The following is a 25,196-nucleotide window of genomic DNA, read 5'->3' as shown; positions in this document are numbered from 1 at the left end:
CAGACGCTTAACAACTGAGCCACCCAGGCGCCCCCCACACACATTAATTTTAATACCCACTGTGATTTGTTAATATTTGATGCGTGTTCTTCCAGATAAATAGATATGAAAATAGATACACCAATATATATCCACGTAGGGTTTTATTTTTCAAAAATCTGATCATAGTATACATATTGTTACGCAGCCGCTCATTTTCCCCACATAATCTTTTTTATCATGTGCATATATTTACCTCATTTTAAAAATAGCTGATAGACTTCCCTACTAATTAGTCACTAACTTATTTAATAACTCTCTTCTCCTTTGACATTTAGGTTGTTTTCCATTTTTTTTTCCCCTTCAGTAGTAGTGTTTCAAGGAACATTCTATCCATTGGACCCAGTGATAAATATTAAGAGGAAAGAATAACAATCTGAAGATTCTGTATCTGCCCCAAATACCATATGATTATGAGAAAAAAAAAATTGGTTATGTAAAGTATCAGAAAGTTACCTTCTGCTTTTCTTTCCAGGGAATTTACTTGAGGAATCACTGTAGCAAAATCAAAATCAAAGTAAAACTATATTTCAGGGAGATTTGAAGTGTATAAAAACACGAATGAGTAATCAACCCAATACAATTTAAAAGACCAGAATAGACGATCAGAGCATGGTTCCTGAATAGAGAACTTAAATATTATAAAGAAATTGATATTTCCCAAATTAAGATTTAGGGCTTCTTTTGATTCCAAACAAACCCTAAGAGGAGGCTGTTTTTGAATCATGACAAAAATTTCTAGAAAAATAAGTAAGAATGGTTAAAGAATACTTATAAAAAAGAGGCTGGAGGTTGGCATTTGCCTTATCATATGCTGAAGAATTATAAAGATACCATTGTACTTAGCATTGTAAGTACTGAGAATAGCCAGATAAATTGGTGACTCAGAAGTAATAACCTGGAACGAGAACTTATAAAATATAGAAAGATAATAAGGTAACATATTTTAAAGAAATTACAAACTTAAGGATAAGGAATTGTTTCTTTAATAATGTGGAGAAGAAGGAAATTTTGATGACTATTTTGTTAGAACTTTGCATCACAGCATACATCAGATAGATTAAAGAGTTAAAAATTCAACCATAAAAAATTGGAGAAGGTATAAAAGAAAGATTATATCTTCCCTTCCTGAGGAAAGGCTCCCTCAAGCAAAAAAAACCAATACAAAAAGCCATAGGAAAAAGATAATAGATTTGACCATATAAAAGTTACTGTAGTTCAAAGATATATAGAGAGACAAAAGGAGAAGGCAAATCACAAACCAGGAAAGATATATACAACACACACTGCAAAAAACAGGGTTGCTATCACTTGGCAAAACTCCAGTACTGGTTAAATCCAAATCTCAGCCTAGTCTGTGCCCAAACCTTCACAGATGAATGTGTCTGATTTAAAAAACAAAACTATGTGCAGTGGTCTAACTCTAAATTTACTTTTCATTGCCTTCAAGTGAGCAGTTAGTGCTGTTGTAAAACTGTAATACATTTCCCTAGTTCACTCACTCTCTCATGTTCCCTGACAATTATTTCTTACCCCCTTCCACACTTCAAGCTTCCAGCATCTTCTCCCCATCTTTACTCTAAATGGATGATCTTGCTTATTTCACTCAGAAAGTAGTAGCATTAAGGGGAGCACATGATGTGATGACCACTGGGAGTTATACACTACTAATGAATCATTGGACACTACATCAAAAACTAATGATGCACTATATGTTGGCTAACTGAATTTAAATAAATGAAAGCAAGCAAGCAAGCAAGCAAGCAAGCAAGCAGGCAACCAGAAGAGGATTTCCACATACCCACACCACCATGTCACCCCACCCACTAGCATCTCCCCTCCTGTTCCAGAAGAATCTTCTATGCTCCCATCAACACTTTCACAGGGTCTCTCACTCCCACCCCCCCTCACCTACTCAAGGACAAGGATGTGTCTCCAGAAATTCCCTCTATTTACTGAACCATTCTCTTCAGCCCACAGTCATGACATTATTTTTCACATCTTAAAAAAAGTCTCTTTTGGGATGCCTGGGTGGCTCAGTCGGTTAAGCGTCTGCCTTCGGCTCAGGTCATGATCCCAGGGTCCTGGGATCCAGTCCCACAATGGGCTCCCTGCTCAGCGGGGAGCCTGCTTCTCCCGCTGCCTGCCAATCCCCCTGCTTGTGCTCTCTCTCTCTCTGTCACATAAATAAACAAAATCTTAAAAAAAAACAACAACACTCTTTTGTCCCACTTTCCTCTTAAGTTATTGTCCTTTTGCTCTGCTCTGCTCTGCAGTGATCCCCCTCGAAGGAGTTGTGTATACTTGTTTTACCATTTCCAATTCCTCGACTTGCATTATCTCTTGACTCAATCCATTCAGGCTTTCACCCCCACCAACTCCAGTGCAACTGCTCTTGTCAAAGTCAGCCATGACTTTCATTTTTGCTAAGCCTAATGATCAACCCTGGGTTTTATCTTGCCTGATCTATCAGCAGCATTTGACACAACAATCACCCCTTCTTCCCAGAAACATTCAGTTCACCTGGCATCCAGGACACCAGTCTCCTTCCTGTGTTCTTCCTGCCTCACAGCTTTCCATGTCTAACATGGCCCTCCTGATCCTTCCACATTCCCCCAGCTGTTCCACTTGGGAGTTCACCATTTCAGTGAATGATAACCTTCTTTCCAGTTGCTCAGACCAAAAATCTAGTAGTCATATTTGATTCATCTCATTTTCCCATACTCTGCTTATAACCAGACAGTAAACCTGTTGGCTCTCTCTTCAAAATGGATGTGGGTATTTATCACATCTTACCAACGTCACTGCTCCCATTCTTGTGCAAGCCACAACGTATCTCAAGTGGATTAATAAAATAATCTTTTCACTGTTCTTCCTGCTTCCACCCTTGCTCCTTTTGTTCTTCACCCCGCAGTTAGAGTGATCCTTTTAAGTCTGATTAGCTTGTTGGGTCTTTGCTCAAAACGTTCCAACAGAGTCCTGTCTCAGAGTCCAACTCAGTGTCCTCCTGTATGATATGCCCCCTCCCCATCCTCATCCTTTACACCTTCTCCTTGCTCACTCTGCTTCAGTCACAGCAGCCTGCTTACTGTGCCTGGAAAAAGGCAGGCCGCCTGAGCCTTTTCAATAGGTCCCTCCTCTCCTTTTTATCTTTACTCAAATATCACTTTCCCTGCCCACTGTCGTCGTTCCTGTTAAATCCCTATCCCATCCCTGGCTTCATTTTTCAACATACTATTCATCACCCTCTAATATACTATATAATTTTATGTATTTTGTCTATTGTTTCTGTCTACTCCCATTAGGATGCAAGCTCCATGAAGTTAGGGATTTTTGTTTGTATTATTATTTTTTTTTTTACTGATGCAGTCTCAGTGCTGGCACATTGTAGTTGTTCAATAAAGGTTTGTTGAATAAACTAATAAGCTATGTTTAATGAACATACAAAGAGCAAGAGGGAGTATAAGTCTCTCAAAATTCCCAAATGTCAATTGACAATACCTGTCAGAGTTCTGAACTATACATTCAGTGATTTCACTTCTAGAAGCCTATCTCAGTACAGGATTTCCCAAGCTAGAATAAGGGAGATACTGTTCCAGAATAGGTATGCAGAAAATAAAGAAAATACTCTGAAAAAAAAAAAAAAGTGTCTTCTAACCTGCTGTGGCTCTGATTTGGTGGTACACTGAGGGGTTTTAGCATATACTGATGCCCGAGTTCCACCTTTAGAGATTCTGATTTCATTGTTTTGACTGTTGTCCCCTTTGTCATGACATTAGCAGCCTATAATGATTATTATTGAGAGCCTTAATTCATTAGGGGCTGTAGCGGTACTCTTGTTCACATTTCTGGGCATACACACACACACACACACACACACACACACACACACAAAGAAGGGGTTAGAGTCCATTATCTGTAAACATTCTTCCAACTGGGACACTCCATGTTCACATGGAAAATGCTCTAGGGGTTTGTATGGAAGCAGTGACTTTCTTCCAGGTGGTTTATTGGTATATGTGTGTGCTTGCATGTGTGTGAAAGGAGAGAAAGCATGTCAGCTGTATAGTGCTATAAAATAAGAAAAGATATTTATTTTTACTACAGAGAAGCCAAGAGAATAAGTAGAACTTCCGCAAAGAGTCACCAAGCCCTCCACCGCCACGCACGGCAGGCGTGACCCTAGTGGAACCTGTTACATGCCCCTTGTCGGCCAGCTATAGAGCACATTAAGGAACAGGATTCTGAGAGCAGGAGAATTGGTTTTTAAAATTATCACTGATTTATTTATTTTTACATATGTCTTAGCCTACTTGGGCTGTTCTAACAGAATACCATTGATTGGGTGGCTTATCAACAACAGAAATTTATTTCTCACTTCTTTGGAGACTGGGAGGTCCAAGATCAAGGCACTGGCAGATTCGGTGTCTGATGAGCGCCTGCTTCCTGGTTCCCTGATGTCTGTCTTTCCTTTGTGTCCTCCCTTGGCAGAAGGCGTGAGGGAGCTCCTGGGGTCTCTTTCCTAAGGGCACCAATCCCCTACATGAGGGCTCCACCTTCTTATCTAATCACTTTTCAAAGGCCCTATCTCCAAACTCCACTTTACATTGGGGATTAGATTACAACACAGTAATTTGGGGTGGCACATGAACACTCCCTCTCTAGCAACGTAGGACAATGAGAAACATCAGCAAACAGTGCAAGTAACTCTTTTTCATCGTCTAGACACACAGTATGGAAAGGACTTCTGACCCTACAGAACTTGGGTCAGCTCTCTGGACGTGTGATTTATAGCCTTCTCTACAATATCTCTTTAAGTATGATGATTAGGATACATACTCCAATGAGATAAATCTGCCAATAAAGAAATAATTTTGTTTTATTCATTCTGAGTTAGTTCAGTTGCCACTAATAATTTGTTTTCTCAGCTGAATAAACAATAAATTCAGGCAGCTAGTTAGATGTATGGTGCACTTGAAAGAAAGTTTTTAGAACACAGAAACCAAAGCTGTTCACACTATCATTAAAAAGATAATAGCTGAGCTGAATTAACCTACTTAGGGATGCATTTCTTCCCAAGAGAAACTACAAAGTTATTCCTCACCAGCGGACTTCACTGCCCCCACCACAATTAGACATTAGGGATTAAATAACCTGGTGTTGCACTTACCACTGTGAACTACAAAGCCGTCAAAAAAATCCAATTACCCACTTAGATAACCAAAGAAGTGCACTTGTAAGAGCAAATAGCCTGTTTTATAGAAAAAGTTATTTCATGTAACACTTGGTTTTAAATCCCAGGTCTGTAACTTATTATAAAATGAGAAAATTCACTTCCAAAATATTAATTATTAAATAATATATTAATAAGTATCAGGTGTTTATAAGTATAAAATGCCTGGCACATAGCAAAGGCTCAATGTGTATTAGCATTTATCATTATAGGGATGATTTGTGTGGCTATGTTGCAAATACTACTAAACATCACTTATGAGTCTTTTGGTTAAATCTTTTTAAGAAGATTAAGAAAAGGCCATTTCTTTTTGACTTCGCCAATTATGTTACGAAGTAGATTACCTCTGTAATGTGAGAACACTGTAGTTCTTGTTAATTTTTTATTGTTAGTTTCACCACACAAGATGTCTAGTTTCAAAAAGAACTTGGTCGGCTATTTTACTGATGTTGTAATAGTTTTGAATAGATGGATAGTGCCACAAAAGTGAAAATGATTTTTGTGATCCCAGAAACCAGAACGTGGCAGTGAGCATGGGTATTGGGTGGTGGCAAAATTTACAGGAAAACCTTCACCAGTGAGGATGCAGATAACCAGACCCTTCTGTCTAGGATTCTAATGGATACCCTTCTTATTGTACTGGATCTCGCTAAACTTTTTTTTTTCACACAGGATAGTGATGTTGAGGTTCTGGCCATAATCTTCTCATGACCTCATAGGTTTATGTTTGGTCTCCAAAAATGAGGAAGGCTTGAAGAACAACAGTCTTAGAAGGAAGAAGACCATGAGGTAATCTTGTGAATGTAGTAAAGAATCAGCAGTATAATCATCATGACCTAACTGGCTGGGCCTAGTGAGCAGGGATCTCTTTGTTTATTTTGCTGAATTGTATATTAGGAATGATTGAGTGGCAATAGTTGCTTTTCTAGACATCCCCTTTCTCTTTTTATTGACCACCACCCTTGAGGGGTGATTGGGGTTAGTTGAAACCAACTGGTCTGGATTGAAGAGTTCCTGCACTGTCCACACCATTTTGTTTTTCAAGGTTGTCTTTAGTTTTGGTGAATGAGAAAGCACTTGGTTGCCATTTCCTTTCTGAGAACAGCTGAGTTAGTAGGGGAGGAAGTAGATGTTTGGCTTCTATGGGGTTAGGGCAGGGCTGGGCTGCTGAGCATCAGCTTCTGCTTTTGTGGGTCTTGGTTTCCTGGTTCCTCTTTATAAGTGTCAGTAAAATAAGTCTGAGCAGCCCTCTCTAATCTCCTTTCTGGGAACAAATGATTGAGGGTGCAAGGAGTGGCCAACTTGCTTTGTCAAAACTCTTGGCCACGATTGTGCTCAACATTCTTAACTGGTCTCCTATCTTTGCTAATCTTTTTAAGATCTCGTCAAACCTTTAAATAATAATAATAAAAAAAGGTCTGATTTAAATATTTCTTTTGTGAGGGATGCCCAGGTGGCTCAGCTGGTTAAATATTGCTTCTGTGAGAATGTTTTTGCCTGTGTTGAAGAATATAGCTTTGAGGAAAATCTAAACGAAGCAACAAGTGCTTCTAGATAAACTTGGTAGAATCAGAGCTTCTGATCTTAAGTGGGAGTCTTTGGGAGCCCTGAGGTTGGATGTGGTTCTGCCATTAACTGCCATGCTTCATCATTTGTTTTATTTGATGTTGAAATCATACTTATAATATTATTTTACACTACTTCCCAGCATTACATCAGTGTTTTTGGCTCTCTGGGCCTTATTTGTCCATGAGATGCAAGCTTCGGCTTCCTTAAGAATGTCTCTCTCTCCTGCTAATGTGATTATCTCTGAAACTCTTCTCAGGCTGTATTATATCTATGCTACTTCTTTGCAGATGTTTGGGAAGTGGTGGTTGATCTAAAAATACTCAGTTAAGAATCAAGAAAAAATCAAGGCTTCTGCCATGCAAATTCTCTGACTCTTCTCAACATTTCTGTTACCATCATGAAGTTAATTAGATGATTCTTTAAAGCCCTACAGATATATTTTACTGCTAAAACGCTTAATTCTACCACTGCAATTTAAGTCTAAAAAAATTACCTTTAAGCTGGAGGGCTCTGGTTGGGGGGGTGGGGGTGGTTGTCGAGATTGCCTAGGTTCAAAACCAAGTTTAGCCATTCTCTAGCAATGTGGTCTCTGGTGAGTTTCATCATCTGTGAAATGGGGATAAAAATTAGCAGTCACCACATAGGATTGATGAAAGGATTAAGTAATCACAGTTTAAGCTACTATTGTTTTTCTCTTCCTTAATAATAAAAAATAAGGGAAATATGTATTGAATATTTACTATTTCCTAGGCACTAGTCAGACAATTACCTCTGATCCTATGTAATTCTCTGAGGCAAGCATTCTTTTATTTTTCAGATTATTAAATTATGACTACAAAGTTTAAGTGTCCTAAAGGTCACACCGTAAGGTGTCCGAGCCCAGGTTTGTTTCTAGAGGACATGCCTCTTCTCACTACATGAGGTAAAGAGATAAAGGAAACTTTTTATTCTTTTTTTTTTTTTTTCAGATTATAATGTTTCAGGGTTTCCCACTACTGTTACATGATTTTTTTGGATGTATAAAAACAAATTGACAGCACATAAAAAGGCACAGAGGAAACTTAAAATGCACATTACTAAGTGCAAGAAGCCAATCTGAAAGGGTACATAGTATTTGTTGCCAACTATACACATTCTGGAAAAGTCAAAACCATGCAGACAGTGAAAAGATCCGTGGTTGCGAAGGGTTAGGACAGAGGGAAGGATGAATAGGTGGCACACAGATCTTTAGGGCAGTGAAACTACTCTGTATGACACTATAATGGTAGATACAAGTCATCACACATTTGTCCAAACCCATAAAACATACACCACCAAGAGTGGGCCCTAAGGTAAACTATACACTGTGTGCCATAATGATGTGTTAATGTAGGTTCATCAGCTATAACAAATGTACCACTCTGGGCGGGGGGGGGGGGGGGGGGGGGAAAAAAAAAAGGAAGGGGGGGGGGGGGGGGGGGGGGGGGGGGGGGAATACTGATAATGGAAGAGGCTAGGAATGTGTGGGAGTGGGGATATACGGAAATCTCTGTACTCTTTAAGTTTTGCTATGAATCTAAAACTGCTCTAAAAATTTGCCCATTAAAAAAAAAAGCATAGAGAAAATTGGGAAAGGGATATAATGTGAGAAGGAAAGGGTAAGGAAAAATAAATTTGTAAAGGAATTTAACTACTATCTACCTGCCTAGTATTAGAGTGAAAAGTGCAAGAGCAGGTCAGATGATTTGTGCTCAAGTCCTGCTTGCTTCCAAGTTCCTGGTTGACCTTCAGCAAACTACCCCACCCTTCCGGACCTCAATTTAAATGCTTAAAAAGAAGTGGTTAAGTTGATCTACAGTTCTCTTCTTGAGCTAAAATTCCAGCTTTAGGAATGAGGACCCATCCCCGACTGTTTTTTTTTCCTTCCATCCCCACCAGCCATCCTGGCCTAAACCTGTATTCAACATCACGCTTTTTTTTTTAACGTACCCACTGGGTGCTAAACACAGCCACTGTTCCTTGGAACCGCGGGGACAAAGGGATTAAAGGGCTTGGGTGGAGGGCTGAACTCTGAGCGAGAAAAGAGCAAGAAAAACCTAAAGCACCACAGTGAGCACTAGAAGCCTGCAATAGGAAAATTACAGGGCAAAGGGGACGCGGCGCAGCGACGGCGGAAGCGAGGGACGGGCGGGGCGGGGCCGAGAGCCCATTGGAAGGCTAAGGGGGCGGGGCTCGAGCTGACAGCCGGCGAGGAGGGAGGGAGGCTGCGCGGGCGCCGCCGGCCGGTTCCGGACCCCTCGCTTCCCTCCCTACAACCCGGGCGAGCCCGGCGACGGGCGTGCCGACGCCACGTGACGTCATAAGGGGCGGGGCGGCCGGGGTGTGGGGTCCAGCCGGCGCGCGGGCGCGTTCAGCAGTCGCTGTTTGGGACGTAGACTGCGTGGTTGCTAGGTCTCCGCACCGGGTTTGCTGTCACAGTCTGTCCCTTCCCGAAGCCTGGGACAGACTGGGCGCGCGCCCGCGTGTGTGTGTGTGTGTGTGTTGTGAGTGTGAGGGGGACTCAGGGCAGAGACGTCCCCTCGCTGCCTTTTTTTTCCCCTTCCTTTTATCCAAAAGAGGGGGGCAGTTCAGTTCGCACGCTTGCCTTACTGTCGCCCCATTGGGAGCGGGGTTTTGTGCGGACTGGTTCGTCTTTTTTTCCTTTTAAACTTGTGAGCCTTTTTTTTTTTTCCTTCTTCTTTTTTTGGACTTAGTGCCGTCTGGGCTGGTTTCCTTGATCCCTGACTAACCGCTTTCTGCCCGTTCTCTTCGCCACCCCCGCCCAGAGTCTCCCCTGCGCCCTCGCCCTTGCCCGGGAGGGTGGGAGGCTTTGTCCCACTCCCTGCCCACCCGCGTCTTCGCAGCTGTAGCCGCACCTGCCTCAATATGAATGGGGTCAACGACCCACCTCTTTTTATAAAAGATATTAAGCCCGGACTGAAAAACTTAAATGTCGTCTTTATTGTCCTGGAGATAGGTAAGTGGGGTCTGCAGCCCACCCCTCTGCCCCCTTGCGTTCTGGGGCAGGAGGGAAGGGCGCCGCCGCTGCTAGCCTGGGGCTCCCCTCCTCCTCCTCTTCGTTTCCCCCTCCCCTCCCCCCGTTCCACGTGGCCCCGGTGGCCCCCGCCGGGGCTCGGATACAACCTGCGGCGAAAACCCGGGCCTCGACCTCTTTCCACCTTTCCACTGCGTTATGATCCCGGAGGAGGAGTTAGAGCCTTTCTGGAAGTCCTCATTATCTAATACACCCCTTCCCCCCCTTGTGATTTTTAAATCTTCACAGGACGCGTGACCAAAACCAAAGACGGCCATGAAGTGAGATCATGCAAAGTAGCAGATAAAACGGGCAGCATCACTATTTCCGTGTGGGATGAAATCGGAGGTCTTATACAGCCAGGGGATATTATTCGGTTGACCAGAGGGTAGGTGTGCACCAAAGGGGGAGGAGGGAGAAGGCTTCCTAAGTAACAGTCTGCAAATCATTGGCTGGGGAACCTTGGCAAGTTCTGGAGTTCCGTATCTTTTTTGTGGGCCTCCAGGGAGTTTTGAGCCCCTTGGGTGTTAATATTGGACAGTGGACAGCTTTGGGATAGAACACCCTTGCCAGAAAAAGCGGTCAGTTTCCCCGGGGAATCTAACCCACTCCCCGTCAGTTTACAGGTTAGGTAGATTGTACTGTTCTGGGATTACTGAGTGTTTTTTGTAGATTGATAAAATTAGCATAGTCCATACTATTTATTTTTTTCATAAATTATTTAATAGAGTTGTCAGTTCTTTTCCAACCTTTCCCCCTTTTGAAATCCTGCCAGTATTTTATTTAGACAGGACATAAGATTGTAGTTGGACAATTTAGCAGTTTTTGTGGTATGTCAAATTTGTACTCGAATGTGAAAGTTAAGAAAGGAAGTTTAGAATATCTGGAAGGCACATTCTGGAAAATGATTTCTTGGGCCTACTGCTATAAGGTCAGTGTAGTACAAAAACCAGAATGATACGCAGAAAATGTTTGGCAGGAAGATGTCTAAGATACCTCCATCCAAAAGAGTCAGTTGGCAGATTGGCTTTTAAAAATAATTTAGCACCACCTTTTTTTTTTGGTTGGTAATTCAACTGCCTTTAAAATTTTACCAAATGTTTAAATTAGGAAGATAAAAGGCCAGAAAAGGGTCCTGAGATGGATTTTGGAAGTTCTGTGGTCAATAGAATTGTAATAATTTATTGGTCACAACTATAGGAAAAGTGGGTGGATATTGATGTTGGCATAGTAAATAGAATCTCAGAGAAGTATTGGATCACCCTGAATGGAGGAGGTTAGTTAGAGCCCTTTGATACTACCTTCCAGGCCTTACAATATCTTCAGGAAGTGAGGCAGAGAGTATCATCAAAGAAGGAAGTGAGAGTCAGAACATAGACATTTTATTCTCATGCAGTGACTCATTATGACACTAATTGTGTCTTTCAAACTTCCACATCTGTAGCTTACACAAAAGAAAATTCCTGCGTATGAGGGTGTGGTGAGGATTAGCATAATTAAAGTTTTTTTGGCTGCCAAAGTATTTCTCATCCAGTGATTAAAAGTATTTTATACAGTGTAAACAGCATCTCATTTCAAATATTTCATATTTTGTAGTCAATGGAAAATACATAGGTATGTCCATCAAAAAATTTGTGGAAAAACTAAAATCAAGATCCATATAGGATTTATAGAATTTCAAGGAATATAATTTAAAGGAAAATTCAAAACTAAAGAAACTCCACTGTTTTGTAACTTCATTGTGACCTTGAGGTTTTTATACTTCTGTAACTTCCTCTTCTGTAAGATGGGAATAATTATACCTTACTTACTAAAATAACATATCTAGCGGAGTCTGGCCTACTGTAAGGCCCTTCAATTCTGGTTGTATCTAAGAAAAGTTTTTGAAGAAAGGTGTACATCTAAATAATGGTAATTTGAATATTGATACGTTTATCAGAAAACCCTGCCATTGTTGATCTCATTCCCAAAACAAGTGCAAGTTAAATGTTTACTTGTTGTAACTTCAAATTTTTTCTCCAACATGCATTAACTTTTACGTTACTAAGGTGAAATATTAGTGCACCATTTTTCTTCAGCTTAGCATATAGCGTAAGAGTGCTGGAGTCTTTAATGAATTACCCTTACTAAAGAGGACTGTATAATGTGGAACTAACTAGTATTTATTAACCTATGTTAAAAAATGAACTATAACTGTACTTAGTTAACAATATTTAGTTATGATTTATCATTTTTTTAAAAATATTTATTTATTTGACAGAGAGACAGCGAGAGCAGGAACACAAGCAGGGGGAGTGGGAGAGGGAGAAGCAGGCTTCCCGTGGAGCGGGGAGCCTGATGCGGGGCTCCCAGGATCCTGGGATCATGACCCGAGCCGAAGGCAGACGCTCAACGACTGAGCCACCCAGACACCCCTCGTTTTTGTTTTTTAAGATTTTCTTTATTTGTCAGAGAGAGCTCACGAGCAGGGGGAGTGGCTGGCAGAGGGAGAAGCAGGCTCCCCACTGAGCAAGGAGCCCAATGGGGGACTCTCGGGACTCGATCCCAGGACCCTGGGATCATGACCTGAGCCGGAGGCAGCCGCTTAACCAACTGAGCCACCCAGCCGTCCCTGTAATTTATCATTCTAAATCTAAAGTTACCGTAGTAGTTGTATAGAGAACCACTGAAAACCAAACCTTGGACTGATTTTACAGTGTTTAATTTACATTTTTATTAGATTTTTGTGTAGGAATATTTAATGATGCTGTCTACATTCAGAGTTGGTCAGAGTAAATAATCTGTTCAGCCAAGTTGATGCTAAAAATTGCAGGTTTGGAAAGGCAGATAGGTGAGATTTGTGATTGTTTTTTTAGGCCCTTGATTAAATTTTATCAAATTTTCAGTAGCTTGTGAATCCTATGTGTTTTATGAAGGCAAAGGGAAAACTTATATTGATAATCTGAGTAGACTAAGTCAATGAGTATAAAAGTAAACACTTGGTGTTGATTCTATATATTCTATGATTGAAAAATACTTTCTGCCTGAATCTCTTCAATTGAAAGTTCTTTTGTTAATTGACTAAAGATGTGATTTTTGGAGTATTACAATGCTTGCTTTGCAAAAAGACTTTATTTTCTAGGGTTAGTTATAGTTTAGATAATCATGTCAAAATTTGGCAGTAGAGTTTTCTTTGTACTGTTCCTTTGTAAGTAACAAGTTAATCAAAATTAGATTAATTGTATTTGATTTACTACCGTATTCACAGAGTTTGATCTCCACCTATATCCCAATACAAAAAATACAGTATAAAGTTTTACTTAAGTAGGAAATACATGTATTTCTACAGAACGGATGTTTCTTTTCTTTCTAGGTATGCATCCATGTGGAAAGGGTGTTTGACACTGTATACTGGAAGGGGTGGAGAACTTCAAAAAATTGGGGAGTAAGTATTAAAGTGCATTTCCTGTAATTGAATAAATTACATGTAATATCTACAGAATAACTGGTATGTATAAACTATAAACTTCTTGGCTTTTCTGGACTGGTAAACTGAATGCCTTCAAAAGCTTCGCTGTAAAAACAACTTTACACATATATGCCAGTTTAACAGCCATCTATACTGATTCCTGTGGTTGAGAATGTCAGTTTTCCCTGCTGAAGAGCATGAAGTTGCACTTGAGATGAGCCCAGTGGGGCCATTTCTGTAGGCTTTGGGAACATGCATCTTTCAGGTGTCATAGTGCCATTTTAAATAGGTTCTGTCTTCTAGTGAATTGCCAAAGAAGCTAGGTAAGAAGCCAGGTTTCAGGCCAACAGTTTAAATTTTCTTTTTTCGTTGATGGGTGAATATGTACTCGTGGTAAAAGGACTTGCAGCGATGACCATTGAAGTCCTGTATTTATCCACAGTCTAGGTGCCGTACAGGCAGCCACAATGCGAGCTTCCATACACTACTACCCTGGTAATCTCCACCCTGACTTGGAGGAACCATCCTCTCTAGGGGTGTAAAGGTAATTCAGCCTCCATAGTAGCCTACACCTTTGGGATGTCTTCATAAAGTATTGTGTTGGCAATGAGCCAAATCGTTAGTCCATTCTGTTTGGTTAATGTTTAGACATCTACTTAATGCCCATCAAATTGGAGGATATTTGAAGAGGGAGAAGCCACACATGGCACCACAAAAAAAAGGGGGGAGGGAACGTTCTTCTACCCTGCAGGGATAAAATTCTCTTTTGGAAAAGATAATCTTGCTAGCTTTTAAAGATCAGAAACTGGTAACACTTTGCTTTTGCTAGGAAGAAAATCATTTACTTATGTTTGTTTTTAGAGTAGTAGAGCAACCTGTTACGAAAGCTCTTAGCATCAATATCATCAAAAGATTTAGGATTTTTTCCTGACCTGCATGTATACAGAAAAAGAGGTCAGTTATGTGAAGAACCACTGGAGGTCACTCAATTCATAGTGACTTGGCTTTGTCAGGGTCAGTCTAGGATATACCAAAACTGATTTTAATTTATTTATGGGGTGAGGAGCTAAGTAAATGCTTATGTGTAATGTTAATATATGCCATAGTCAACTTACAAGAAGCATTGGGATAAACTGTTGTCTTAACAGCCACATGTCTTTATACATACTTGCGGAATCCACTCTTAACCTTGAATGATTATCTTTGCAGATTCACAGTGATTGGTCAAAAGAGGGCCTGGATGGGAGTGTGTGAATGGATCAGTGCAAATCCATCACCACTGCTGGAAAAACCACTCTGGAACCCTAAACATGGTCCAGTGGCATCAGCCTATTTGGAAAAACAGCACAGAGATGTGTTTCTGTGTCCTTGATCTTTGACATGATTTATTTTTGCAATACAGAAGAACTAAAATAAAAAATAGAATGTTTTATAGATTGTAGGCTCTTGAATATCTTAGAATTCTGTTTTTATGGATCATAGCATTTAGGAAGTTTTTGTTGTATAAATAGCATGTTGCTTTTTAGTTAATTCATTTGACACCTAAATTCTTCATTCCTATAAGTTACTCATGTTATATAAAAAAAGGCTGATTATTTTAGGAGTCATTTAACTTGTGCTTTATTTTCTTTCAGATTTTGTATGGTTTATTCAGAAGTGCCAAATTTCAGTGAACCCAACCCAGATTATCGAGGACAACAGAGCAGAGGGGTAATTAATCCAAATGTATAGTCTATTTTTATGATTAGGCTAATTTTGAGTGGGCACTATAATTCTTTGGCTAGGTATCCAACCCTTTCATACCCAGAGGCTAATGAGGACAGTTTTAAAAAGAATATAAAGTCATTTACATCCTGTATATTTTGTGAGTCTATTATATATCTTTAGTGTTATATATTAAATATATGTGCCATTGAGCACTTTGAGGAGTAGGGAGTAATATCAAGAAAACACAGTAGTAAGATATAACAGAAGCTATGAAAGGTTTGGGAAACATTTCTGAATAGTAACATTGAATGGACTTGGATAAATCTGTTAAAAATTTGTTAAAAAAAAACAAAGAATGGATATAACATGTTATAATAATGTTTTTTTTTAAATAAATCTTCAATTGGTTAAATTAAAAACATATTTTTTAGGCACACAATGAACAGAAGAATAATTCCATGAATAATAATATGGGTACAGGTACATTTGGACCAGTGGGTAAGATTTTTTTTTTTTTCATATTTGTGATCAGGTGTTAAGAATTAAGTGAATATATCTTATGAAAGATTTAGAAGAAAACTGTCTTTAGGCATACATTAGCACTAAAAGGGAGCTCTTAGTAAACACGGAATTCCCAAGTAACTGATTTTCTAAATAGCAGATACTCTCTTAAGCTAACTTATCAAGCACATTCTTTTCATTTTTATACACATGTATTTATCTGTTTAATTTAAATTCCAGTGTAGTTAACATAGTGTTTTATTAGTGTCACATATACAGTATAGTTCCATGTATTAGTCCATGCTCACCAAGATAAGTGTACTCTTAATCCCCATCACCTATTTCACCCATTCCCCCACCCACCTCCCGGAGCACATTCTATATTTAAACAGTGGCTAATAATAAGAAATCTGTTTTAGTGATGTGGAGTAGGTTTTCCATTGATTTTTTTTTTTTTTTAACAAAATTTCTGTTATCTAGTGATTATTTATAAAAGATGCAGAATTAACTGGTTATTTTGGCACACCAAAAGCCTTTTATCTTTAGACTAGTAGCTCACCTTCAATTTTCACATGCTGATAGCTGCCTCTTTAAAAGATTGGCCTTTACCCCTCAAATACTCTCAAACGTCATGTTAATGGTTCTATCAGCTGTGTCTTTTGAAGTTTTTATTCTTAAATAATGGAGGAAAAGCTTTGAGATTGGAGTTTAGTAGGGTGGCTGAAGTTTTATTTGACCTGGTGGCTGCATGTTTTGGCCAGCTGGTGATGATCACATTATGGGAAACTGCTGTCTTTTCTTTGAAAAATTAGAATTACATTCTCCTTTTTGAATTATTAACCATATTTGAACCTAATGCCAGTGTTCATACACGATTTTACCCTTTCTTTTTTTCTTTCTCCCTTACAATGTAGGCAATGCATTATCTATGTTTTTCTTTACTAATTTCTCATTCTGTTGCCCAAACTGTTCTATATCTCTTTCCATATTAATACAGCATCAAGTTAATATATTTACAGTAATCATAACATTTGGAAAAACGCAGAACCCACATTGAGTTTTTTCCAGTAGTTTAAAAATAAAGGCATTTGTTTCCTCTAATACTACTTTTAAGCATGTGTTAGAACTCCAAATAGGTGTATTCCTACAGATCAGGGTCTGAAAATGGTGATGAATTTTTATATTCTTTTTTTAGGAAATGGGGTTCAAACTGGCCCAGAATCAAGGGGATGCCAGTTTTCATATGCTGGTAGAAGCAATGGCCGGGGACCTACAAATCCACAGCTACAAGGAACAGCTAATAATCAAACAGTCATGACCACAATAAGTAATGGCAGGGACCCTCGGAGAGCCTTTAAAAGATGACCTATGCCAAATACTCACGTGTAGTTTTTAAACTACGCGCCCTACTTGAACACTTATTGCACTTTTATTTATCATTAACTGTGAAAACTATGTCTTTTATCGGTTTCCTTTTATGTTTTGGGTTTGTTAACAAGAGTGGTTTGTTTTTATAGCAAAACTGTTAAGCTGCTCAAGTCTCCTGTTGAAGAATTTGAAGAATGGGAACACTCTGAAAAGTAGGGGCATTTATTTTTAGAGCAAAAAGATCTATGGTTATCCTCTAAAAAACACGCACCCATTTCATGGGTGAGTTACTTAAGACATCAGCATTATAGCCTCTATGAGTCTATCTTCCGTATACATTTTGTAATATTTAAAATAAGGCTTAGTGGGAGATATTCTTTTGTCTTAAATTCAGGTATTGCCAACTAAAGCAATAACCACCAAAAAACCCCCACAAAAACTCAGTCAATGCTAACAGCAGGTTTTGAGTGTTTGTGACTCCAGGAATGATTGACTTCTTCATTGAGTGACTGCCATTAAGATTTTCCAAGGACTGAATCATTCTAAACTCTTGTTTTATTACCAAAAAAACATATTCTTCATCAGAATTATGGAATAGAATGGGAACTGTATTATAACGAGTAATTTTTATAAGAAAGCTGCATTTATTTTAGGGTAGTCATATTAATATTTGTTGTCAACTTTGTGCATTTACACTGAAGGGAAATTTAAAACTGAGGCCTTGAATATTTATTTTTTGAAACTACCATGTCAAATATTAAAGTATAATTTGAGGGAGTTAAAAAGTCATAATAAACATTGATCTAATTATTTTAAAAAATTGTGGTACATAAAGATGAAGGCAATTCAAATTGAATTCATGTAGAAATATGCAGTCTTTTAGAGTGTCCTAGGTACTTGCAGAAACTCATCCTGGAGTGAAAATCCTAGGTACTTAACCTTATTTGAAGAGTGTGTATATGTGAGTATTGTCAAAGTTTCTGAACACAATTCACAAAGCCTTATCAGCAAAAGTTAAATGGCTCTCTCTAAGAAGTGAATACAGCTTTATTCAGAAATGTAAAGGTAGAATTTATTTATGTGTTATAAATGGTCCCCAGTTCCACTTTTTACTATAGAGTGGATAACTGGTAAATTTTTCTTTTGTTAGAATTCAGTTCTTCAATATTATCTCAAATAAAACTTGCATTAATATTAACGGACCTCCCTTATTTTTGCTCTTTCAATGCTTTACAATGGAGAGCCAGTAAATTTTACTATAGTTGTAATGATTACTTCAGCCCGGCGACTGCTTAGCTCTGTATTTGTCGCTTTTTGTCCCTACCTTAAATCACAAAATAATTTAAGTAGACTCTGTTTTCTAAAAACTCCAAAGCCTTTGAATATGAAGGTTGGTGCCAGAATATTTGTTTGTTCCAATTCAGTGTATCTAACAAATTTCCATGACACTCTGTATATTAGACATTGTGGAGAGTTAAGGGGTAGGTGATGAGTAATCTCAAGGAGCTTATTCATGGTTCATAGTACTTTGGTAACTGGGGTTTATATATTCTAGAAAGACGTTTTTCTTTTATTCTTAACTCATGATTATAGTGGATTTGGCTTTGTGACTATTTTTTTAAGATACAAAATTACAGATGTTTGGAGTAAAAAAATTACTAAAAATTAGCATATAAATTTTTATTTAAATCTAAGTAGAGGTAGGAGCAATAGTACTGTTAGTTATTTGTGGGAGAATATGGTGTTAAAGATGATTTTAAAAGAAAGGATTTTGGAGTTTCAGAAAAGTAAACTATCAGGTAGGGATAGCCGAGCTTCCAGTCCTGGCCCATTGTCTCCTCACCTATGATGTTGGACAAATTATTACGCATAAAACCTCTATAAGCCTTAAGTTCCACAACTATAAAAACAAGTAAGTAATATTATCCCTTTAGAGAGTTACTGAAGATTTTCCATGTAAGTGATTAGGATGATTTCTGGCACATAATAGGCAGTCAATGTTTGTCGTCTAATCATACCTCAAGAACAGAAAAAAATGCAGCGTTAGGTGTGGAAATACTGTTACCCTTTAACATGCTGAGATTAAATAGAGAATGATCTAAGCTATTACTTTTGTAATTGACATTTGCCTCAATAATTTAATCTTGTTGTTCTGTGTTATCATTTATTAACAAATCTCTTTTTTCTTAAGGGAAGCCTCCAAAACCAAAGCAAAGTGAATTACAGTCCATAATGAATATTTGCCCTACCAGTCTGCTTGGACGGTACTCATCAAGAAGAGGAAGAAAGTTTTCTACCTTCCTCTTTCCTGGTGCTTTCACCTGTGAATTTTTAAATGTCTAAACACCTACCAAAAACAAAAACCATTTAGTATAGAAATACATGCCTACTAGAATTGGGTCCCATTTCATTTCTCCAAAACAGTTCTGAAGTGGTTTGAAGTCTCAGCAGCTGGGTTTTTGGGTAGTGGCTACAAGACAGAGATGGGAAGATGAACCTCATAAGGCCAGAGGATGATGTGTAATAGTGAAGGGTTGCACTGTGCTTTCCCAAAGGCATTTACACAGGTTTTCCTATATATACCACCTCTTTTTTGCTTTGTTCCTGTATTTTTTTTTTTTTTTTTTAGTAATCTGCTCTAACTTTGAAGACAGTTTAACTTGATGCCCTGAATATTTGTAGTACTGAATCCTTGTCACTTGTATTTTTATTATTTAACATTTTAAAAGAATGTTTCATTTGCTGGGTTGAGTAATAATGCCAAAGGGATGATGCTGAGAACAAGTAGATGTGAGGTTAGTAAAAAAAAAAAAAAGTTGTAATTATGAGAATGTTTAAAGGAGGAAGCTGGTTACCTGGTCCTACAAAGTGTTTTCAGAGGTCCACACTGGCCGTGTTCTACATCAGTCCGAAGACAACAATGGCAATTTTAAGTTTACATAGATCTGGCATTCCAGTTACTGAAATGACTTCCCTTTTCTGTTATGAAAGTAATTACTGTTTGCTCCAAGCAACTTTAGGCTCCCGTGACTCTTAAGATCATTTTCTTTCATGTATTTGGAAACGTTCTCCAGACAACAAACCTTGGAAACCATGGGAAAGCAGTATCAAGATGGAGTGCTTGCCCAGCGTCAAGTCTGTTTTGCCTCTAGGCTGCCCCTGGGGATTACTTGCCCTATGATGGCTTTTATAAAAATCTGTTTTGCCTTTTCTTTGTTTAATTTCCCATCTGATGAGAGTCTTCACATTTCTGGTAGGAAAAGGGGGTTATATGAGGGGTAAAGGCAGATGTTCTTCGCTGTGGGGAAAACCAGGCTTCAGCCAATGATTAAATGTTAGGGTAATGCAACACTCCCACATTTCATGAAGTCGTTGTAATGATTAACAGTTAAGGTATGCTTCTGAGGAAATCCAATTGTGACCTTTGGAAAATAGCGCTGTTGTGAATGGTATGTTGACCTCCTGAGGAAGAAGCTTAGGAAAACATTTTACTTTCCAGGCATATTCAACTTTTCTCCCAATTCCTTTGATTTATTAGGGATATACCAGACTTTGTGTCCAAATACTCTAACCACATTACTCCAGGTTTCTGGGCTAAAAGGGTCTAATGTTTCTCAAAGCACAGATCACAAACTAAGAAACAGACTAGAGGAAATCAAGTCTACAGGCTGTCCCTAATAAGCCATCTACTTAGCACTTTTCTCATTAAGAACATTAGACCCAAAGATGTTCCTAAGGGCTCTTTACCACTATGAGATAATTAGTGTGATGCAGCCGAATGAACATTTTAACAAGTTTGACTAGTAGACATTTAAGCCTTTTGAAAGGCCTTGGTAGGTAACCCACAACTAGTGTGGCTCCCCAGGTTTTAGGACCATGCCAATCCAAGGCTGCAATAGACCCCAGGAGTCTTGAGAGGCCACTTTCACACCACAGTCCTCACCATGGCATGTTCTTACAACCTCCACTGAAGCACTTGGCATGTTTTCAGAAATAAGTCTTTTTTTTCTTTTTTTTTTTTAGTATTTCTAACCAGAAGTCAAATTTTCTATTTTTCTCCATCAGAATATTTTGAATGAAGAGTTAGTTCAGTTTCTTACCCAGATATTGAATGTATGTTGAGTGAAACTGACACAGTGGTATATTTATAAGCCACTGATAGGAGATGTCCCCCAGGAACTTGTTAGAAGTATGAGTTGCTTCTCTGCTCTATCAGAAGGAGGATTTATAAGTGTAGGTCTGGTAGAGCTACACTTGAAATAATGGCCCTGAAGATTTTTGTGTCCTGCCCTTGATATCTTGCCCAACACAGAAATAACTGTTTGGGAAGGCATATATAGTTTCTTTTATCTTTGTGAGGCTTGAATATACCAAAGTTCTGGTTTGCAAAACATGGAAAAATAGTTGGAAGCATATGCCTCCAAAAGGCAGAATTGAGTAAAGCAGGGTAATCTCGAGTATGGCCTCTGGATGTGAGCTCTGTTGAGTTTTGAATTAGGTTCAAATAGAATTATTCAAATTATGTCAGTATTAAAATCAGATCATCTATAATGGAGTGACCTAACTTCATTTGGGCCTGTATCAAAGTAAAAAGCTTTTTCACCCTAGGTTTCTATTAAACTTTGTTGAAAATAGATTTTATTATTGCTTATCTCAGCAAATACATGTTTATAGCATCTTCTACCTTCCGCTTACCCCCAGAGCTTTCCTCAGTCCCCCACTTTATTATGTGGAGAGAGGCTGGCCCAAATGAAAAGTAGTAGTGGGTTGGAGGCATGATAAACTTTCCTAGGAATGCCTAATAGAGCCCACCACTTACAGATCTCAATCTCGTTCCGTACACAGCCAGCTAAATATTTCCCACAAGTAATATGCAAGGCATTATTTGATTGCTATGGGGACTAGTCTTCTGTTTCAAATATTTATAACCCTAGTAGGAGATGAAGACCTCTGACCTAGGTCCCAGGACTGGAAAGGAATAAAAACAGTAGCACAACTAGTGCCATCTACTGGGTGATGACTATACAGTTTTCTGTAGTTTAGGAATCTGGCTTAACACGTGGAGGAAAGGTTCCATTATTCCGTTGGGTAAGAATTTTTGTCCGATGGTCTAAGCATGATGTAGAAGATCATTAGGGAGTAATTGAGCCATCTAATTCTAATTTATGAACTAGCAACACTGACATCAAAAGTAAATTCCCTTCCGTTAAGCGGATTTATTAAAACCCTGAACTTCCCCCAAAGCTATGGAAAAGTTTGCGAAATTTTGTGTTCTTACTACTTTTGTCAACAACACTGGTGGGGGGTGTAAACTTAAAAATACCTTTTGGTGGGTGGTGTTTGGGTAAAAACAGTTGGAAGTAGAACATGAAACTGCCTTTATTTGTAGAATCCTAGCCAAATGACCACTGCTGTTCTTGTAGTGATGTTAGCATTGCAGGACATAGCCCATTTTAAATGTCCATGACAGTGTGCTTTGGTGAAAAATAGTTTTGAGCTGAGATCATCTTGGTTTGAGTCCTAGATCTACTGTTTACTGGCTCCATGACTATGAGCATTGTTATAAATAGAGAATAATGGGGCTGTGAGGACTCTGTGAGCCAATGTATGCAAAACCCATACCGAGGGCTCAATCAATATTAAGCTCTTTCTCCATGAGCAATGGAAATAAGAGGCAAATACTGATCATTTTTTTTTCATGCCTTGAGAAGATGATCTCCTATAATTTTAAATCTGAAATATTAAGCAACTTATATTAGTTATTGCAATTAGGTTGGGTTTCTTTTGGTGTGTGTGTGTTTAAACAGTCAAGCTTTTGCTCAAGGTGCAGAAAAGTACGTATCCTGACAGTTTGCCATGACAGCATTGTAAGGTTGAGTCTTCACGAAGATCTGCTTGTTAGCTGAGTACCCTGTTTTGTTTCTCCTTTCACCTTTGCCCAGAGGGTGAGGGCATGGTTATGAAAACGCAGAGGAAGAGGGAGGACATGTGGGCCAGGGTTTGTGCCAGAGGGGAGGTCAATGGCCAAGGGGAGGGCAGAGGGTGCACTGGAAGGAATTCCACACTCCCAGTGACAGTCCTCAGAATTGCTGTGCACTCAGTGTTTGCTTCTGATACAGCACTGGATAACTTCCCAACATTTTATTATGAAAAATTTCAGACATACAGTGATGTTGAATGAGTTTTAGAGTAAACATTTGTGCATTCACCACTTAGCTTTTATCATTAACATCTGACTAGTTTCATTACATCTATCTGTCACATTCATTCATCCGTTTTTAATACATTTCAAGTAAATAGACATATAAATATTTATTTCAACATGCTTATTCACTAGAGTTCAGTATTTTGCAGTTTTTAGTGTAGAAATTACATACAAAGAAATGCACAAATCTTAGGTGTACATTTGTGAGTTTTAATGAATGCCCATGCCTATGTAACTCAAACCGCTCTTGAGATATACAGAACATTGCCATCACTGCAGAGACTTTTCTCACGCCCTTTCCCAAGTCAACCCCCCCTCCGCGTGGCCCAGGGGCGGTAAACTCTTCTGATATTTAAAAAACCATTCTTAACTAAAGGGGAAAGTTTCATACGCACCAAGGTCAGCTCTAGTTAAGTAACTCCCAACTATGCCAGAATACTGCCAAACCCAGCCTCACACATCTCAAACATGTAATCCTAAGACCTTGGTATTTTTTTTATCCTGTCTCATTTCAATTTAGCTCTAGCTCTGCCCTTAATATCTATTTTTTTTTCCCCTCAAGATTTACACTTAGCGTCCTAGACTCTTGAGGCAGAAACTGCTGGAACGAGACCAGCTGAACAGGAGGACTTGCAGCGCTAGGACTGGGGCTGGAAGGAGTTGGCTACCTGGGGCACAGCACTTCGTCCTGAGCAGCTCTTGTGGAGGTGGGGAGCCTCTGGCCAGACATGATAAGAAGTAGCAGGTGTAGAAGGTACACTGAGTGCCAGGAGTAGAAGGGAAACACTGGAACTTCAGTGTTTTCAGGTCAGGTGCTCAGGTATTCAGGTTTTGATTCTAAAACCTCTAGTTTACTTAAGGTATCAGCTGTCCGAAAGTGCCTTCTGCTCCTTAGGGTTTGCCTTTTCATAGTTAGGGATTCAGAGTTGGCATACTCATGAGTGTACCAATTCCTTGCCAAGCAAAGACCTACTACTCAGTCTACAGAAAAGCGTCCCTGAATGAAACATACAACTGTGTTTTTTTTTCCCAGTTTATTTGTGTATTCATGCATGGGTGCCCATACATGACATAGATTAATCACTGCCAACAAAGCTATTTCTGCATTAAGTTCCATATTTTCCAATCTTAGATATTTTCCTTTTTTCATCACTTGGTGCTTAAGGATCCTCTCCTCTCCTTTCATTGGCTACCTGTAATTTATTGAGTAGTTACTATGTTTCAGTACTATGCTAGTGAGTTACCTAGATTATCTCATTAAGTGAACCTGTGGGGGAGGTTTTGCTATCTTCATGTTACAGATAGAGACTAAGATTTAGAAGGATTGAGTAATTTGCCTGGTATCACACTACCAGGAAATGACAGAGTCGCACACCCCAAAGCCTGTACTTTTAACTACTTATCGATGTGGAAGCTTGGAGGCTGCTGCTGACTCACTGGACAGTGCTGGGCAGGAGATGGAGTTTACTTTGGTTTTAGAAGGGAGTATAGATTCAGCTATGCTATAGCAAAGGAGAAGACGGAGAATAGAAATACAGAATTTGACTAATTCACATTGTTACCTAGGTTTAGTCATACTTTAAATGTCAACTGAGGGGCACCTGGGTGGCTCACTCGTTAAGCGTCTGCCTTCAGCTCAGGTCATGATCCCAGGGTCCTGGGATCCAGCCCCGAATCGGGCTCCCTGCTCCGCAGGAAGCCTGCTTCTCCCTCTCCCACTCCCCCTGCTTGTGTTCCCTCTCTCGCTGTGTCTCTTTCTGTCAAATGAATAAATAAAAATCTTAAAAAAAAAAAAGTCAACTGAATACAGACCCACTTAAAGAAATTTAGTCTACGATATAGGCCCAATCTTTACAGGGGAAAATGGGATAATTGGATACCTGCCCCCGATACCCACAAATACTGGAAACCATGGGTGAATTCCCCCATTATTTGGTAATAGAAAAAAGTTTTCTAACAATGGCTCAAAATCCAGAAACACTAAAGACTGGTAAATTTGACTACCTTTGCATAGTTAAAAAATAAAGTATGAAGACAAATTGCGAAAAATATTTATAATTTATATCCTGAAAAA

General features: G+C 39.0%; 1 protein-coding gene across 1 annotated transcript; it reads left to right on the top strand.

The window, feature by feature from the left end:
- The first annotated feature begins 9,217 nt into the window (after positions 1–9,217).
- NABP1 (nucleic acid binding protein 1) lies at positions 9,218–24,682 on the top strand. The gene is made up of 6 exons (XM_032405871.1): positions 9,218–9,836; positions 10,143–10,281; positions 13,246–13,317; positions 14,976–15,051; positions 15,480–15,546; positions 16,745–24,682. The coding sequence occupies exons 1-6, from the start codon at positions 9,746–9,748 to the stop codon at positions 16,912–16,914; spliced, it is 615 nt and encodes a 204-aa protein (XP_032261762.1). The 5' UTR covers positions 9,218–9,745; the 3' UTR covers positions 16,915–24,682.
- Positions 24,683–25,196: the final 514 nt, after the last annotated feature.

The sequence above is a fragment of the Phoca vitulina genome, unplaced genomic scaffold, assembly GCF_004348235.1.
Source record: "Phoca vitulina isolate PV1807 unplaced genomic scaffold, GSC_HSeal_1.0 scaffold1, whole genome shotgun sequence".
NCBI classification, from domain to species: Eukaryota; Metazoa; Chordata; class Mammalia; order Carnivora; family Phocidae; genus Phoca; species Phoca vitulina.
The sequence above is the reverse complement of the archived record's forward strand: the minus strand, read 5'-3'. Positions and strand labels throughout refer to the sequence as shown.

Bases quoted from the DNA above. Each gene is read 5' to 3' on its own strand.
- NABP1 (XM_032405871.1), top strand. From the start codon at position 9,746: ATGAATGGGGTCAACGACCCACCTCTTTTTATAAAAGATATTAAGCCC. The intron at 10,282-13,245 runs GTAGGTGTGCAC...TTTTCTTTCTAG, and splicing joins ATTATTCGGTTGACCAGAGG to GTATGCATCCATGTGGAAAG. The intron at 15,547-16,744 runs GTAAGATTTTTT...TTCTTTTTTTAG, and splicing joins AGGTACATTTGGACCAGTGG to GAAATGGGGTTCAAACTGGC.